The following is a 14,231-nucleotide window of genomic DNA, read 5'->3' on the forward strand; positions in this document are numbered from 1 at the left end:
CCATGGATCCTGCACTGCTGAATTTTGCATTTGCCAATGATACACCCACTCAGGATATTCACAACGCCCTGAAGATGCAGATGCCTCCCTCTGTCAACAATCCAACTCTTAGCTGAGCACTAATAGTTCACCTTTTCACTAGTTTTGGGCAGCATGTAGCAGAGGAAAGGCTGAGGAAGGTGTGTGTGTGTCTCTCCAGCAATCATTAAACACAGATGGGAAGTCTCAAACAGCTGCAAACACGGGCCTAAACAGAATGGCAGCATTTCACATAGAGCTTTGCAGAGTGACAGGGTTCAGACATGTCTTGTGTGTCATTAATTTAACCCCTTACCCTTGGGGCAGAACATCTTATACCAAAAGCATCCCTGAAAAGGGATGGCAGAAAACTCTGCCTCAACCAGAATTTGAGCTGGATTCCAGTGCTCCCATTGGAAGGGATCAATTCCCAGACCAAACCTACCCCCCTCCAATTCCTGGTATGCTCCAGGCAGGGTCTGTGGGCAAAGACTACCCCCAGGCTGTACATGATTCCGTGTCTTGAAAGCCCAGGTTGTGCTATGCCTCAGGAATTATTTCCAATTCTAGCCCAGACTTTTTGGCAGACAGGAATCAATTTGCTTCCGAGTCTGACAAAACAATCTTGACTGGAACTGGAGGTCTTGCCTATCCCACTGACTAAAGCTGAAGGCATTTCCCTGCACTGCCGTGTGGAAAAGGTCTGGCACGTTTTCCCATTTTGTGTTGTACTGACATCAGACAAGAGCTTTACAAAGGCTGTAATGATGCATGAATGGTGGCATGGTGGACTTTGAACCGATGGTGCCCTATTCCAGGCTTCCCCAACCTGGTGCCCTCCAGATGTATTGGACAACAACCCCCATATAATCCAACCTACATGGACAGTGCCACGTTGGGGAAGGCTGCACTCTCCAGTGTCAGGCCCGTGGTGGAGAGACTCCACTCATATGGTGGAGAGGGTGGTGCCCAAGGAAATCTGGAATACAAATGTAAGTTTGACAGGCAGTGTGTTTCCAGCTCATCTTTTAAAACTGAAAGGATAGTGAGTAGCATCTTTATGGACACAGCAGTGGAGGAGACCTCGACCAAAATGTTATGACAAGCACACACTGTAGGAAGCTGAACTGGCTGGCACTCAAATGAGATTGCCTGGCCATCATTTGATGTTAGTTAGGGGGCCCAGCCCTTGGCGAGGCTGTTGGCTGGTCCCAGGGGCAGGGAAAGGACAAACGTTCTGAATTGGCCAACACACACCCAGATGTTCAGTGAAGAGGGCCTCAGTTGAAGACATATGGAGGCCCCTGAGACTCCACAGATTCAGACGTGTAAAATGAGTTACACTGAAAAGATATTTAATGTACACTCACAACAGATCTGTACAAATGGTGTGTTGGGCCAGGGGAATCACAGGAGCCTCTCCTGAGGGTAAAGGGACATGAATGTGTGGTCAGATGGACTTATGTCTTCCCTGCTCAGAGTGAATGGCTATTTATGGTAAACTGGTTGACTGAACGGCTTGCCAGGGGCCATGGCTGGCATTCTGTACATCACCGTGAACTTTCCAAACATAAGGTGAGCAAAGTGTGTGTGAAACTCTGGCCTGCCCCTGGGCTGATGGTTTGGGATGTTTGGACACTGACGATGTGGTCATCAGCCCTTGTTGACAAACACATCAGTTTGGGCCTCTTTAAAGTGGATCTAAGAGAAAATGAAGATGGATGTGTGTTGCAGGGCAACAGTGCTCGTGTTTTGACGTGGTTCGGATACAAATGGACCAACAGGCAAGGAAGAAAACATGGACAAGGAGCCCGCGCACCATGCTTTAGGGCCCCTGCAGACTGCAGCTGAGCTGGGGGGACACCCTAGGAAAGCTAAAAAAACAGTGACAGTTCTCTTTTGCTTCGGCACTACCACCTGATAAAAGGAACTGTTTTGTACTGACCAAGGGGGAAGGTTTTGGCACATTTTCCCTGGGCTCCTTAGACCTTGTAGAGGACTCTGAGAGATGGGCCCACCTACCCTGGAAGCTATCTGTGCCTCCCTAGGGTAACCCACTTTGCATGCAGAGAAGGACTGGTTGAGATTTGCCTGATGAAAAGGATGCAGTGCTGCTGATTGCAAACATAAATCAAGGTGTAAATTCTGTCGCATGGACTTTTCCCAGCACCCATTGACTGACATCTGGTCTTACCAATGCAGCAGAATGAGGTGGTAGAGCCATAAGACACTGCTAGTGCCTTGTGCCACATCAGACTGCAGGTGGCCTGTGCGCCACTTTCTGAATGCTCCCCCATGTTAAAAAATGTCCTGCACATTAAAAATTAGCTCTTTGGGGAGAGAGGTGCCAGTTTGAACTGGTACAGTCCATTCTACTACCCAGAACTCTATCACCTCATTCAGATATATAGGTTGACCTATTCAGTGCCATGTATTGGTCATTGCCATGTATTGGGAATGCAATGGAATGAGTCTGTTGGGTACCACTGGAGGGGAAATACTCCGTGCACCCACAGCTCAACCAGATGGATGTTCACAGGTTTTCCAATGAACTTTGCTGGGAAGTGCCATCCAGACTTGGAGCCCTTCTGGCAAAATAGTTCCTAAGGATTCCCAAAACAGGACAACTGCAAAAGTTCCACGGATGTCGGGGGTTGGGAGAGAAAGCTTCATCTGATTCCACCCTGAGTAATTCCAGTCACATCAAGATGGGAAATCTGCAAACTCAGGTTTTAGATGTTGTGTCACATTATTTTATTCTTCTTATATTTTAAAAAAAGATTTTGCTGTAATATTGGCAAGGATGAACAAAAAGCAATGTGTGAAAATGGCAACAGAGACCAGTATCAGAAACACCATTCTTTCCCCTTACACTTTAAAAGTATGAGCAATACGATTTGTTTTTACATCCAGTGGCTAAAAACAAGGGAAGCATCATATGGGATGAGCACACAAAACAGTAAAAATGCCCGATTCAAATCTTTTCTTCCCTTTCCTCATTACAAAATAGCAAATCTCTCCGAAAAAATAATGATCTCTTGTGTTCTGCGATTTATTTCCCAACCCCCCAGAACAGATGCAATCCTTTGAAATAAGGAATTCTATCTTGCTTTCAGGCCTCGGAGAAAAAACCAGGGTCTTCAAAAGCAAATCTCTTTTTGTTGTTGTTGTTGTTTGCAAAAGTTTCTAACAGAGCAAAAGCAGGGCTGTTGTGCAGACGAGCAATGAGACAAGGGGAGATGAGGCTGCAGGACTTCCCAGGGTTGCTGCAGCCGCCAAAAAGGATTCCCATGAAGGGGGCAGAAAAGGGGGTTGCATTTTTTTAAAAATTATCGTCATTATGAAAACAAAAATTTTGGTGCATGTGGCAAGGTGGATGTTTTCATTGAGTCCAAAGTGACATGTATGACAACAGACATAGGAAAGGAACAACAAGGGGAAGGGACCGGAGGGGTAGAAGAAAGAGAGAGAGAGAGAGAGAGAGAGAGAGAGAATAGATAAAAGGAAAAAAATAGGTCATAAATATAGAAAAAACAATAAGAATTTAAAAGGTTTCTTTAACTTAGTATAAATTAAAAAATGACCAAAAGGTTAGAAGAACAGAGCAGCGGAAGCGGCAGCAATGATAATGGAAGGGCTCGATTTGGAAGCTGGTAGCAAGAGAGAGAAATTTGGGGAGCGAGTGGATGACACTGAGATCAACAATGTGACGTAGGATGCTCAGGAGAGGGAGGACCAACCAGCCAATGAGCAGGTGAGAGTTGGCAAGGGAGTGCTATTATTTTCTGACAGAGCTGGGTGAATTCTTCCCCCTGAGAAACTTGCCTCAGCTTTGGGAGTTGCCTCTGACCGCAAACCTTCCTAACTGACTTTGGGCACAACCCCACTGGGTGCGGCTCCTGAGCAAACCTCACTGACCAAATCAGGAAATCCGGAAGCGCCCAAGAACAGCTGGTGCCTCCTGAAAGAAGCATGCTTCATGCTTTGCCTGGACTACGAATTCCGAACACTTTAGCAGTTCCTATATAAAAACAAAGAATAAGGCTGACAGTAGGTCTCAGAGGCATGGAGTGTGGTGAGAGGAATGGGCCAAGGGTCACCAGGCTGGCGAATGGATGCCACTGAGCAAGGAGAAAGTTGAGTTAAATTGAGATGACTCCCGCAAGATGAAAAGTCTCCCCAGGACTGGCTTTAGCTACAATTCTTTCCTGAGCCTAGGCACAGAAATGGGGACACAGTGTTACCAGAAACAATTTCCCTCTATTCATCTTACATGAAGGGATGGGTGAGAAATTTGCTTGATCGGGCCTTTTTTTTTTTTAATGGATTTACCCCATGTGCACCTCCCAAGCCTTTCAGCAAGCTGAGACAGAGCTGCATTCTGAAATCTGCATTTCTGCAAGCTTTCCAGTGCAGCTTGTTGGGGGAAAAATGCACAGCAAATGTGTGTATTAGGGAACGGTGAACACAAAATCCGTATAGGTGAAAAATGTGCACGCAAAGCAGCGTTTCAGCAACATAAAGGCATTGTTTAAAAAAGCGCACAAAACAGTACGAATTCCCGTATGGATTGTTTCTTTCCATTGCAAGCTTGTGTGGAAACAAAACAGAGTGAGCTTGACTTAAAGAACTCAACAATCTTGGCAAGACTGAGACTGACAGATCCGTCCATCCCTACGTCCACCCTTTCCTGCTGACTCCAGACTGCTCAATCTCATCTCAGCTTCTCTCATTCCAGACTTCGTAACTCCTGTCTTGTTTCTCCTGATGCCTGGAACAGCAGCACCCTTCCCCAACGGGGGTTATTCAGGCTGCCTACCTCTTTTCCCAGGACTCCCTGGTCAAGGGCTACATCTTTAGCCAGTCCTTTCCTGGATGACCCTAGCTCCTGTCCACGTGCTTCCGATTTCCCCCACTCTTCCCATATCCCAACCTTGTCTGAGTAATGCAGTCCATAAGTCCCCTGGGCACAGAATGGTCCTTCAATGTTCTGTATGGCCCCTTGTGCACCGTGTTGGCGCTAAATCAAGGGTGGGAAGAAAGCAGGTCTCCAGTTGCTTAAACTCCCAGCATTGCTCACCATTGGCCATGACGGCAGCAGCTTCTGGGAGTTGAGATCCAAAACATCTGGAGATCTACCTTCTGCCCACCCCTGTGCTAGATAAATATGGCACAGTAGTGGTACCATCCACTCCACAAAAGGGAGGCAGAGTCACTCTCCTCTGTTTGCTTTACCCCAGCTGAGAATTCTTCTGCCCCTCTCCTAACCCTAAGAGCTATTTACTGCTTTTCTTCCCTATATTTTTTCCTGTCACAGTCTCCTTTTTAGCCAACTATGTGGCATACAATGACATGAGTTATCTTCATGTCATAAAACAGAGCTGAATTAAAATAATGTACACATTCAAGATTTCAGCAGAATTTTCCAACTGCAAAGCCAAACATTTCAATTTAAGACTTCTTCAAATTTTGCCTTTGAAATCTGACTTTTGAGAGTTTTGTGAATGAAATTTAAGGCTAATTTAAGGCCTACCAAATCAATTGCCTTTTAAGTATTCTCTCAGTACCCTCTTTCCCTGAGATATCCAGACTGAATAGTAATTGGGAATGTTTGGGGGAGCTAGGGATGAGGGGGTGGGATGACAAATTAGGAAGATACAGATTTAACTTTTTGCAAGCCAATTTGAATTGGAGAACCAGCCCATCCACCAACTCAAACTCATTTCAGCATTAGCACAAAAAAAAAAAAAAGTCCTTCAAGCAGATGATGGTGTGGAACATTAGAGGTACTCGCATGGCGAAATGGAAGGTCAATTGTTTTAGTATGTTACTGAGTGTCTTACATAATGAAACTGCTTTTAGTGGAGTGGAATCTTGAGCTGGCAAATAACATTAAGCACGCACCTCTGTCCCAAAATAGAAAAAGGCAACATGCAGAAACCACCCTAAAGGCTAAAGCCTTCTGCTACAAAAGGGGGCCCATGTCACCCTTCACCTATCTCAACAACTGGGGCTGTGCATTGCAGGGGGAGCAGCTGAGGGTTTGCAATGGATGGGGGGTGCGAAGGTTTTAGCACTCTTTTTAGCTTGTTGCCAGTCCCCTTGACAACCCCAAGCAAAATGGGATTATGCAAAAGGAGTCTAAGCATGGGCTTAATTTGTATCATGGAATCCAGTTCTTCTTGGCACAGTGTTTGATTGAACTGCCTTGGCAAAGTATGCTGAATTTTAAATTTGTTTTAGTATTGCATACAGACAGCTTTGTTTACCAAGCTTTGTTTGGCGAATGCCAAATCCTTGAAGATTCTGCCCTGCAGTCTAATGACTTCTCCCTCTGCTCTGACCCCATGGTTCCAAACACAGCAATGCCTTGAGCTGTGGTTTGGTTTCATGGCCCAGCATTCAGGCAGCTGGTCTGCCATGGACTAAGGGCTCTGCATTTGCTGCACAACAGATATCTCAACATGCCAAAATAGTTACATTTGACACCACCTCTTCGAGGACTAAAATAGTGGGGGTGCTACACAGGTGAACAATTCAATGGTCACAGTGGCACTTAACATCAATTGTCACCAGTCCCCGAGTTTCTGCCCCATCCTAGGAATGGCACCATAAGGTGATTTATTTACCATAGATCTTTTACGGTTTCTCATTCTTGTAAATATGCCTCTATGTGGTGAAAAACAAGCTAATACAATCATCACAAGAAATGCAACTCTTGAATATTAATGTTGCAAGTCCTAAAGCTATATCTTGGGAAATAGCCGATATGAAAGAAAGCCAAAAGTTGTAAGTTGGGAGCCACGGAGGAGAAGCTCACACTGCTTGAGCACTGCATTTGCTAAAGCTTCGTGCCACAGAGATGTTCCTATGGTATCCTGGGCTGAAAAAGCCACAGGAACATTAGAATCATAGTCAATCATAGGGATGTATTAGAATTTCATTTCTGTTCACAAATTATGTGAACACATCCTGTTCACAGCCCCAAAAGCAAACAAAAGCAGCAACGCAATTCTCCAGAATTTTTTTTGCGATTTCCTGAACTTGTGTTCTTATTTCACTGTATGCCCTTGCACAAATGTGCACTTCCAAAAATGTCCATGTGCAAATCCTGCCCCCCAACCCACATTTTCATGCTTTAGCCTTTGGGGGAAAATGAGCACTTTCAATTGGAAAAAAATTGTATTTAAAAAAGTGAGTATTCTTTTTTCAATTGGGAAAACATTCACTCTCTTAAAAATGCACATTTTTTTTTTCAATTGGGAAAAATGTGCACTTTTCAAACTGCACATTTTTCCCAATTGAAAAAAAAGATGCTCAAGTTCGGGAGCACAAATAAGGTGAAACAAGCTTCAAGGAAGAATTTGGAGAACCTCAACAGCCTTGAATCTTGCATGTTTCCCATCCCTAGCTGATCAGTGCTTTGTAGTCTCTTTACAGCACAAGCCATAGGAGTGAGGGAAAAGCACGCTGCAAGGGGAACCCGAATGGCAAAAGCAAAGCATAGGAGCTGGATTTCCCCTCTTCCTTTGATGATTTGGTTGGAAGAATCCCACTTGAGTGCCATGCATTACAAAGAACAACCATTTCAAGGACTTTGCAGGGGGGATGGGTAAATCAGGTTGATCGTACATACCATGGACAGACCTACCATGTGAGGTATGTACAAGGTCAAGTAATAAAGCTTTAGATGGGTAACCGGTTATGAGGATGACTGTAAGCAAGCAAGTTGCTGAGGATTTTGGTGGGCTTTTTTCCCTTCATTTTTTAAAAAAGTCAAGCACATTAAGGGATGTGGTGCTGTTGCATTAAGTTCAAGCAGAAAACCATGGCAGGAAGCTGATTATTGCTGTACCTGGGATAATGGTTGGCTGGGCAGAAGTCCTGAAAGCGTAATGCGCTGGCTTGGATTTCCCTTGCTGGTTCTCCGCAATCACGTAGACCTCATACTCAGCGTTCCAGTCGAGAGCCTTGAGCATGACGTGGTCACTGCCTGAAGGGAGCCGGATCTCAGGCTTCCAGTCAGAGGAATGCTTCTACAGAAACATGGTAGAAAGGGGGAACAGCTGAGAAAGGCAGAGGTGGAAGGCTGTCTGACTGAGCTCTGATTTAGACAAGGCGGTGCACTGTCCACATGCAAGACCAACTAGATCCAGACAACTGGTTTCTCCATCCCCACCCCCAATGGGCTGGCTTTTGCACCCCAACAGTGGGAATCACAGGAACATAGGAAGCTGACCTCTAATGTCAGATCCTCCAGGTTCAGCTAGCTCCGTGTTGTATATGCTGACAATGTCAGGAACCAATACTGATCAGTTTGGAAGTAAGCCAAGCTATTCCCTGATTTCAGGGAGAATTGCTGAGCTTATTGTTGAACCAGTCCAAACTTAGTGCCCACAAGGGGTTGGGCTTTCATCCATCAGATCTCTATGCCCCGGCATAATATTTACTGACAGCTGAGACATCCTGGTGATGACCTTAAAGTAAAGGGCCTATAAAGAGATGTGTTCTAAGTGGGCAATTTCCTGCCCTGTGCTCCCTTCCTTCCCAGCCCAAATGCCACTGGTTTTCAAATACCGCTGGAAACCCCAAAGACTGTTTGCAGGCGTTCCCTCATTGGGATGCTTAAAAGAGAGTTTTGGATAGGAATGTAACTACTTCCATCTGTGCTGAACAGAAGCAGTTACATGTAGAGCTCTGCTGTCTCAACAGGAACATCCCAAGTAATCCCTTGGGGTGCCCATTTCTGTCGCTTTCCTCTGTTGTTTCATGCCGCTTTCCTCTCCCATTCTCCCTTACAAAGGAAGACAATACTTATCCAGACAGGTGCGACACAAAACAGAACAGTGAGCGTTTGCAGAAATAAAGTACATTACTCCTGAAGCTTATGCTGGAGAAAACTACCGCTGTTTGAAAGGTGTTAAAAATGGGTTTGAGCCGAAATGTCCTGGGAGAGAGTTTTCCTCCTGAAATAAAACAGCAGGGGGAGAAAGATGGGAAGAAGACATTTTCATAGGGTGTGGGGAAGAGGAAAGAAAATCTCAATGTTTTCAGAGGTGGTGGGTTTACTGGGAAACTGTTGCAGCAAGTGCCTTTTTAAACAAGATTCTCTTTCTTAATCTTGAGCTTAAGGATTAAGTTTAAGAAAGGAAGCATTTTGGTTTTTTGAAGACAATTCTGCTACCTTTTTCCTGATAAGTTCTACCCCACTGCAAAAATCTATCCTCCCCGCCAACCCTGAGAAAATTTCCAAAATGCCCCATTAAGAATGAGATTATGAAACTGGGTTGGTATTTCTGGCTCAGCCCTAAAAACACACACACAAAAAACAAAAAACATGGCTGCAAGGTTTAATCAACTAACTCGTGATAGTAACCAACTAAGTGTGCAATCCTATGCATGTTTAGACAGAAAAAAGTCCTACAATTCCCAGCATGCCCTAGCTATTTTTTTCAGTCTAAATATGCTGATTGCACCCTAAATAACTTTTAATCAAGTATTATTTTATATTTCATTCTGGGCAAGTATAATTTTAAGATGATGCCTGCTAAGTCATATGCGTGCATCTTATACAAAAACACAGGAATAGTGTCTTTGCTTCAGGATGACTGTTTTCCTGTTATCCAAATTTATACTGGTAGATTGACTAAAATCATACCATTCTTAAACACTGACACTCCTCAAAGCAAGCTGTAAAATGCTCGCCCCGCAGCCTGACTTACGACTCTGTATTTGATGAGATAATGCCGAATTGGGGAGCCTCCGTCATCTTGCTTGATGAGGTTCACTTTAAAGGAGTTTCCATCTTCTCCCACCTGGCCTTCCAGCTTGGGCGCACTGGGTTCGCCTGCAAAGATGGTGACCCACATTTAATCTTTGGCATGTATCCCCAGTGATAAACAATCAGCTGAATGAACCGATGAAGGTGTCAATGAAATCTTACAATCACCACATTCAAAATGGTTACAGTAGTACTTGAGGCAGTAGGATGGCATACATTTTGCGTGCTCCGTCAGGCAGGGCATTCAGATCAAAATGATAGAACACCACCTTCCAACACCCAAACCTGTAGCAATGCTTAAAATGTGTAGTAGCAATGCTTAAAATTGCTAAAAATGCTAAAATAGCAAACCTGTAGCAATGCTTAAAATGCTTAAACAAGCAATGTTTAAAATTTAAGGCATAGTAGTGAGGGGCTGAGAGCTTGTTATGCATAAATAGAGGATTCTATATAGGTCTAGAAACCTGTAGAACTTTCCCCCAGATTCTTTGAATCTGTGGGCAGAAGCATCAAGCCCACAACTCTTGCAACCAGTCAGGGAAACGCCAAACCTCCCCTCTTATCTAGTTATCATGATGGACAAGTCATTTATTCCTCCAATTGGCTTTTTTGGGTGGGGCTGCCCCACCATCCTAGATGTTCAAGTTAGCTGCCTCACCACCTAAATCATCTTGACTCCTGGTCCCTGAATTTATATGCACAATTTATGCACTACTTCTCCAGCTTCTATAAGCATTCAAAGCGATGAACACAAGGCTGTCCTTAACTCGAGGTTTTACCTATCTGTGCCTATGATCACACTCTTCACTACTGACTCTCTCTCTCTCCTTGACCAACTCCCCTGGATTGTTTCCTGCCCATTAACTAATGAAAAGGAATGGAGTTATATGACACGACCAAGACTCCAACCTCTAAATTACACACTAAAACTGCGTACTTGCCATGTTTTAATGGTTGCTCTCTCTTTCTCTCTCTCAGCACGCGTTCTCGCAGATTTACAATATTGCCTCATCTACAAAACCCCCAAATAAAGAACTGCTTGGTTTATTGCCTTGGTACGGCATGTGGAAAACATAAAGATACCTCTGGTAGGTTTTCCATACATATCCTTTTTGACATGTGCGCACACACACACACACACACTTCCAGGGGTCAAGGCAAAACTGAAAGAATTAGTTACATGTTGCCTATAGAAGAGAATATAAAGGGGAACTTAAGCCTAAGCCAAAATTTCTCAGAAGCCATTTTTCTGATAAAATTTCAGAGGATCCTCTCTTTCTCACTGCCCCCCCCCCCGCAAAAAAAGAGGGCCATTTTGATGAATATTTCCCAAATATTCTCCACCATGTGTGTGTATGTGGTGGCCATCTTTTCCGCAGCCCCACAATGATACTAGGTCCAGGGCATTATGGAAGATCCAAAAGGATGGCCAGCCTGGCAGCACAGTTGCTACAGTCTCATTGCTTGCACCAGCAAACGCCCTCCCCCAACATACACCACCACTAGGGGAAAAGGAAGAAGCTGTGACACAGCCACTGGTGATCCCAAGAAACTGCTGGAGAATTTCTCCTCCCCCTCATGTTCAGAAAAATGCTCTTCTCCTTTTACCATCCACAAATAGGATGGGGAATTTGGGGAGATCATTTTGATTCAGCAGCAGAGAACTTATTAACAGCTCCAAATATTTAGAAGAATGTCAAAAAGAAGAGAAGCAACAAGGATTCCACCTTGTTTCCAGTTGCTGTTTTCTCCTGTTTTTATTGTATGTTGTACATCGCCCAGAGTGGCTGGGTGACCAGCCAGATGGGCGATTAATAAATTAAATAATAAATAAATAAATAAATAGAGAGCCATTTTAGTGCTCTCTCTCTCTCTCTGTCTCACACACACGCAACAATAATTTGCCAGAAGTTTGACTTTGTTTAGAAATATTCTCCTACTTCTAACACCAATTTTCTAATGGAGTTTGCTTTTAGAGGATGAGATGGATTCTTCTTGAGAGGTTTGCAGTAGAAGGTCAGAGAGAAACACCTTAGGTACAGGGAATCCTTTCAGAAGGGTTTTGCCCATGGGATTCAAAGAGAAAGTGGAAGTTCATAAATCTTAAAACAGGCACTGAAGTACAGAAATAAAGGCCTCAAGAAGAAGAAAAAAACACGGGTCACAAAACATCATGGATATGGTCATGTCAAAGAACGAAGAAGGCAACTTGGCTTTGGAGCTTTCTATTCAAGTGTTGCCACAAAGTGCCACCAAAAGTAACATTTGAAGTGAGCTTAAGATATTCTACCTCAACTGAAATGTGTGAAGAACATCAAGCCAAAGGAGTTTCGACACGATCCTAAGACATTACTGGGGGTTCAGCACATCCCTGATCTATCTAGATTAAAGTTGATAATGGATCATCTAATTCCATTGTCCCTAGGCATGGCGGAGAATTCCGCCACGGATCTCGGTGAGGCCGAATGCCAGTGCATTCGGCCCCCCAAAATCCGTGGTGGAACGAAGCCCCCGCCCCCCCAAATGGGCCCGGAACGGAGCACCTACCTGCTGCCGTCCACGCTACATTGCGAATGGTGCCGCATCTGCGGCCACCATTTGCTTCTTCCATATAGCCGTGATAGGCTACGTAAATACTTACGTAGCCTATCACGGCTAACGCAGGGACGCCATTTGCATTCTCGCTTTAGCCGTGATAGGCTACGTAAATATTTACTTAGCCTATCATGGCAAAAAAAAAGGGAAAGCAAATGGCAGCGGCTACGGTGGCCGCCATTTCTGTTCCCTTTTTTTCCGCCGTGATAGGCTATGTAAATATTTACGTAGCCTATCACGGGCCGGCGTAGGGATGCAAATGGCATCCTGTACACAGGTCGCCATTTGCGTCCGCACCAGCCCGGCAGCGGCTGGAGGCCCCGCTGTGGGTTGGCCTGGCCGCGGAGCGGAGCCAGCCAGGCAGGATTCCAGGGGGGAGGAACGGATTGCCTCCCCACTGTCGAGGATTCCGGGGGGGAGGAACAAATCGCCTCCCCCCACCTGCAGAACCCGATGGAGCCAGGTAAGCGGGGTTTCATACACCCCTAATTGTCCCTGAAGAAACTAAGCAAGTAAATGACCCAGCCCTCAGAGGGACCTGGAAAACAACATGCAAGGTGTTTTATGGTCATTTCTCCCAGGGTGCCAAGCAAAAAGTGATGCCAAAATGTCTACTTTTAGCCCTGATGATCAGGTGACCAGAAAGTGCCAGCAGGGCACAGAAGGATGCAGTGGACCAGGCAGGCTTTGCCTAAATACAATTTCTTGCCTTTAAAATATCCTTTCCCTTCCATGCAACCTATCTCAACTAGCCATGTTTTGATTGAAGAGTGGTTCCATTATATTCCAAATAAACTGCATATGTGTTGCCCACCCCTGGCTCCCTCCAAGGCTGATGGACCTTGATTCCCCTTTCCTGCCACTCCTGTCACCAATCAGTGTCGGGGGAGGGGGGAAAGAGGGAGATGAAATCAGTAACTGTCTAAGATCCCTCCGCATTCCACCTTTTTCTGTGGGCATTGATTTATGCCTCCCCTTCCTCTGGAGGCAAAATTCTCTGACATGGATTTTGTCCCCTGGCAGCTGAGTGAGCAATGACAAGAGTGGGGTGAGAAAATGCAGTTTTCCTTGGATACTGGTTATTGATCAACTTTCCAGGACATGCTGAACAATTCATCCTTGACGTGCTCAACAGGACCAAAGGATTTGCCCTCCATCATTTTGGCTGGAATCTCAGCACTCTGCTGATGGAATACAGGGTCCCTCTCCAGTTTAGGGTCCCAATGTTAGTGAACAAATTTGTACTGGGATATAAAGCCAGGCGAATTAGAAGACCATTTTGATGTAGCATGCACAGGACTTGAAAGTGGATTGTGTCCTTTGGGTTTTTCCCATGATGGGAAATCATGCCAAACATCCAGCTCATGATTCACTTGTGGAATTCAGTATCAAGAGATGCAGTGATGGCCATCAAAGTCAGATAGCTTGACTAGACCTATTCATGGAGGATGTCTGCCCATGGCGGTAGCCACGAATGGAAAAAATCTGTACAACGGCATTCTGCCTCTAATGACCAGTTTCCCTTCAATGCTTAAAGTAAGAAAGGGATCATGGAATAGGATCCAACTCTCACTATTTTCATGGGAAAGAAACATCTTGGTCTAAATCAGAGCATGGAAACAGAACTTATCCATGGGCTACAGAAGTCTCTACTGGCTGGGTAATAAGGGATCTGTCTGGTGTGGTTAGAACAAAGCTGTTGTTGCATTTTCTCTCTCTCAAATGCAATTCAGAAAAAATATTGTGCTTCTTGTATGGAGAGACAATGGGTTAGTTATAGCATTAGACATACTTAAGAGTAGACCCATTTAAACCAATGGGATTTAACTTAGTCATG

General features: G+C 44.8%; 1 protein-coding gene across 3 annotated transcripts in view; it reads right to left on the minus strand.

Moving 5' to 3' along the window:
* The window catches only part of NCAM1 (neural cell adhesion molecule 1), a 291,075-nt gene that overhangs the window by 14,431 nt on the left and 262,413 nt on the right, over positions 1-14,231 (minus strand). For 2 of the 3 annotated variants that reach the window (XM_084803474.1, XM_084803473.1), the window contains exons 14-15: positions 9,741-9,865; positions 7,874-8,054 (exon numbers count right to left, since the gene is read on the minus strand). In XM_084803474.1, coding sequence (XP_084659600.1) covers positions 7,874-8,054; positions 9,741-9,865 — 306 coding nt within the window. Of the gene's footprint in view, positions 1-2,751; positions 3,285-7,873; positions 8,055-9,740; positions 9,866-14,231 lie in introns of those variants that run through there. The other variant, XM_084803475.1, reaches the window with a different exon arrangement.

This window comes from Heloderma suspectum, chromosome 6, assembly GCF_057233095.1.
Source record: "Heloderma suspectum isolate Gila_16-S chromosome 6, 16-S_ref, whole genome shotgun sequence".
NCBI lineage: Eukaryota > Metazoa > Chordata > Lepidosauria > Squamata > Helodermatidae > Heloderma > Heloderma suspectum.